The 4,191-nt window shown below is 51.6% G+C and overlaps 1 protein-coding gene across 1 annotated transcript in view; it reads left to right on the forward strand.

Annotated features, from left to right (window-relative positions):
• Positions 1 to 4,121, forward strand: part of CPXM2 (carboxypeptidase X, M14 family member 2) — a 108,672-nt gene extending 104,551 nt beyond the window's left edge. The window contains exon 14 of the mRNA XM_045291391.1: positions 3,736 to 4,121. Within this exon, the coding sequence (XP_045147326.1) occupies positions 3,736 to 3,989 (254 nt within the window). The 3' untranslated portion in view covers positions 3,990 to 4,121. The remainder of the gene's footprint in view (positions 1 to 3,735) is intronic.
• Positions 4,122 to 4,191: the final 70 nt, after the last annotated feature.

Below are 4,191 nucleotides of genomic sequence, written 5' to 3' on the forward strand. Positions count from 1 at the left end.
GCACATACAAGTTTTGCTGAAAAGAACTTTAAAAATGATTACAGCATTACCTAGACAGGGAGCTGCCAGAAATTCAAACTGGATTCTGAAGCGGATGTGGAACAAGGAATATCATTGCTAGGGTCAGATGGATCCTGGCTGAAAGTAGAAAATGCCAGAAAGATGTTTCCCTCTGTTTTATTGATTCTACCAAGGCATTCAACTGTGGGCTCATAAGAAACTATGGATAGCTTTGAGAAGAATGGGAATTCCGAATTATTTCATTCTACTCAGGCGGAATCTATACCTAACCCAAAGGCAGTCGTTCAAGCAGAATGAAGGGTTCGTGCATGGTGTAAGATCTGGAAAGGTGTGAGAGTCAGGGTCGGATCCTTTCACCATGCTTATTCAACTTGTATGCCGGGAAAATCATCAGAGAAGCTGGACTATCTGAAGAGGGAGGCGGCGGCAGGCTTGGAGGAAGACTCGTTAACCACCCGTGACACACAGCTGACACATTTTTGTGTGGGTTTGTTTGTTATTGTTAAAAGCATAGAAGACTGGAAGCACTCACCGATGGGGAATAGACTATAAAACCTTCCGTAGGGATTACACCTCACAATCAAGACACAAAAATCCTCACAGCCAGAGCAATGACATCCCAATAAATGGAGAAATGGTTGCGGTTGTGAAGGCCTTTGTTTTAGTTGGATCCACCGTCAAGGCCCATGAAAGCATCCATCCATAAAAACACCATCACACCGGACAGACATGCAAACTACCTCTTCAACGTGTCAGAAAGCAAGACGTCACCTTGAACACTACGGTGCACATGACATGACCGTGCTATCTTCCATCGCCTCATGCACATGCATATGCATCCGGACAATGAACCAGACCAGAAGACCGGATCCTTTGAATCATGGTGTTGGTGAGGAATCTTGCATATACCGTGGACTGCCAGAGAATGAACAAACCTGTCTTGGAAGAACTACGGCCAGACTGTTCCTTAAAGCAAGGACTTCATCTCACATACTGTGGGGAGGTCATCAATAGTTCCTAGAGAAGGGTGTCATGCACAATAAAATACAAAGTCAGCTACAAAGACAAAGACCCTTCCTGAAATGGCTCGATCCGGCAGCGCAGCGAGGGGCTCCCTCAGAACCAGGATGGGGAGGATGGTGCCAGGACCAGGCTGGGTTTTGTCTTCTTGTACCAGGAGGCTCCAAAAAGTTGGTGGGAACATAGAATGAAAAGTGAAGGGAATTTCCCCGAAAATTTTTGAATCCCCCTATCATAAGAACAATGAACAAGAACAACTTTGTGTCTTGTCCACATTTTTTTTGAGGTCTCAAAAGTCATTAAGTTTAAGATACACCAATACATATATCCTACCGGACTAACATAACAAACACATCCTGTTCCCCAAGGGGATTGCATCCATAGGCGTAGGAGTTAGGATTCCATTCTATTTAGGAGTGTGTTTGTGTGTGTGTGTGTGTGTGTGTGTGTGTAGGGGGGGTGTTACACAGTTTAATGCACAACAGAAAGCTTTGTATATCTGGGGGAGGTTGCAAAAACACCTTTTGGATCCGACATGCTGGGCATCGTCATCGATTGAAGATTGCTTTCACTTCATTTCGGCTTGGTGAGTGCTTCCCTTGGGGAGGACTTGGGCTGACCCTTCCTGGTTCTCCGTGTTCCCTGAGTGGGAGCGCCCACTGAGGATGTTACTTCCAGAGTCGGGTGGAGGACTCTTGAGCCGTAACGTCCTTCACGCCAATGTTTCGGGAGCAAGCACCCAGGTTAGTGGAAGTACAGAACGTTCCACTCTCCTGCGAGTACGGTTTGGTTTCATACCTCCTCATTTACCTTTCTGCCCTGTTGGCTTGGTAGCATTCAGAACCAACTCCTTGGCAGTGGGTGGTTGTTAGGGTGCCATCGAGTCGATTCTGCCTCCTGGGGGCATATCTACAAAAGAAGAAAACTCTGCCCATTCATCCCCCATCATCCTCACAATCGTTACCTTTGAGCCCCTGGTTGCTGCCACAGTGTTCATCCAGCTCCTTGACAGCCTTTCTCTTTTTTGCTGCCCTGCTACTTAATCAAGCATGATGTCTTTCTCCTGCTAACATGTCCAAAGCACGTGAGACAGAGTCTCCCCATCGTTCCTGCTAGAGAGCATTCGGGCTGTACTTCTTCCAACACCGAGGCATTTGCTCTTCTGGCAGCCTCTGGTGCTGTTGGTGTTCTTCGACAACGCCATGATTCAAAGGCGTCCATTCTTCCTGGGTCGTCGTCATTCACTGTCCAGCCCTCACCTGCATGGAGGCCACCGGCACTACTATGGCTGGGGCCAGGCTCACCTTGATTCTTCCAGTGACAGACATGCTCACCTGAGAGAGGTCTCGCTCGGGCAGCAGATTTGCCCAGTGCAATGTGTCGTCCGATTGCTTAACTGCCGCTTCCGTGGTTGAGCGGTGGTTACAGATCCAAGCAAAATTAAATCCTCGACGATCTCAATCTTTTCCCTGGTTGCCCTGTTACCTGCTCACCCGGTTCTGAGGGCTTGGGGCTTCCTTCCACCGAGCGGCAGTCCACACCGAAGGCCCAAGCCCTTGGTCTTCATCGCAAGCTTCAGGTCCTCCTCCCTTTCAGCAAGCAAGGTTGTGTCATCTGCATATCACAGGCTGTTAATCAACCGTTCTCTAACCCTGCTGTGCGGTCATGCCTCGACTGAACTGATATTCACTGCTGGCCTGTAATGACACACTGAGGATGAAGACACGGGCTCTTAACACGTGGTCTAAGGCAGGGGAAAGTGATGGCCGTAGTGGCTCGGTGGGAGCAAGCTCACCTCTCAGGTGGAAGAACCAGGTTCAATTCCTGGCCAGTCCGCCTCATGCATAGCCTCCCTCCCTGTGTGTATGGAGGCTGGTGATCAGCGATGGTGCTGAACAGGTTTCAGCAGAGTTTCCAGACGAAGAGCCTGCGAAGAAAGGCCTGCTGCTCTCTTTCCAAAACCTCAGCCAATGAGGACCCATCCGGCTTGGGGGCAGTGCAGGACAGGACCGCATTCGCGTCCTTGGCAGTGGCCTTGAGCCAGGGCTGAATAGTTGTAGGATACAGCCCCAGAGCTAGATAGGTGTCTGGCAGATAGGTTCCAAGCCCCTCCTAGATGACTTGCAGCATCTACGTATATCTTCTCCTGCTTTTCCATCACTCTTGGCCTGTCTGGGCCCCAGAATGAGGTGTGGGGAAGTCAGGGCCTCTTCCCAAAGGCATTGGGCTCTCACCTAGTGCCTGCTCTCAGAAGTTAAGAGCCCCGCCCTGATGAAAAGTATACTTCTGTGGAGCGGCAATGACTTTTCAAGACGGCATTGTGGTGGGGGCCTAAGACTGGGCGGTCCAGGTTTCGGGATGAATGGCTTGTATTGTCACCCAGGGAGCGTGGAACATCATGTCCTCCTCTCTGCTCATGTGCATTAGCAATGTGGGGAGCCTGCCCCTCCAGCTCTCCTTCCTGGCGAATCCATTATGACAGCTTCCAAGAGGAAATCATCTCGGGCCCCGCCTTGTGCTGAAGTGATTTGAATCTGCAGAAGGTGGGATTGCATGTCCCCACTGGCCCCAGAGTCACCGGAGCTGGCAGGCTGGCCTAGGCGTGGGGCCGCCGGTGTCTGCCTTAGGAGAAAATATTCTCCATGCGCCTCCCCCCGGCGCCCCCCCCCAACCTCGTCTGCTCTCTCTTCACAGCCAGCGATGGGGATTACTGGCGCCTCCTGAACCCGGGCGAGTACGCGGTCACAGCCAAGGCGGAAGGCTTCACGGCCTCCACCAAGGACTGCCTGGTGGGCTATGACATGGGGGCCACGCGCTGCGATTTCACGCTCAGCCAGACCAACCTGGCCAGGATTCGGGAGATCATGGAGAAGTTTGGCAAGCAGCCTGTCATCTTGCCAGCCAGACGGCTGAAGCTGCGGGGCCGCAGGAGACGACAGCGCTGGTGAGCAGCCGACACTGGCCGATGCTGACCCGCCTGGCTGTGCCCGGGAGGAGGTGTGTGGTGCCAGGCACTCCCCCCGCCCCCCCCCCAACCCCCGGAGGCCAGGTGAAGGGCTGAGATTTTCTTTTCTTTTTTTTTTTAATCGTTTTATTAGGGGCTCAAACAACTCTTAATCACGATCCATACACACATCAATTGTGTAAAGC

This window comes from Echinops telfairi, unplaced genomic scaffold (genome assembly GCF_000313985.2).
Source record: "Echinops telfairi isolate 266 unplaced genomic scaffold, ASM31398v2 ScPeMD7_70;HRSCAF=299, whole genome shotgun sequence".
Lineage (NCBI taxonomy): Eukaryota > Metazoa > Chordata > Mammalia > Afrosoricida > Tenrecidae > Echinops > Echinops telfairi.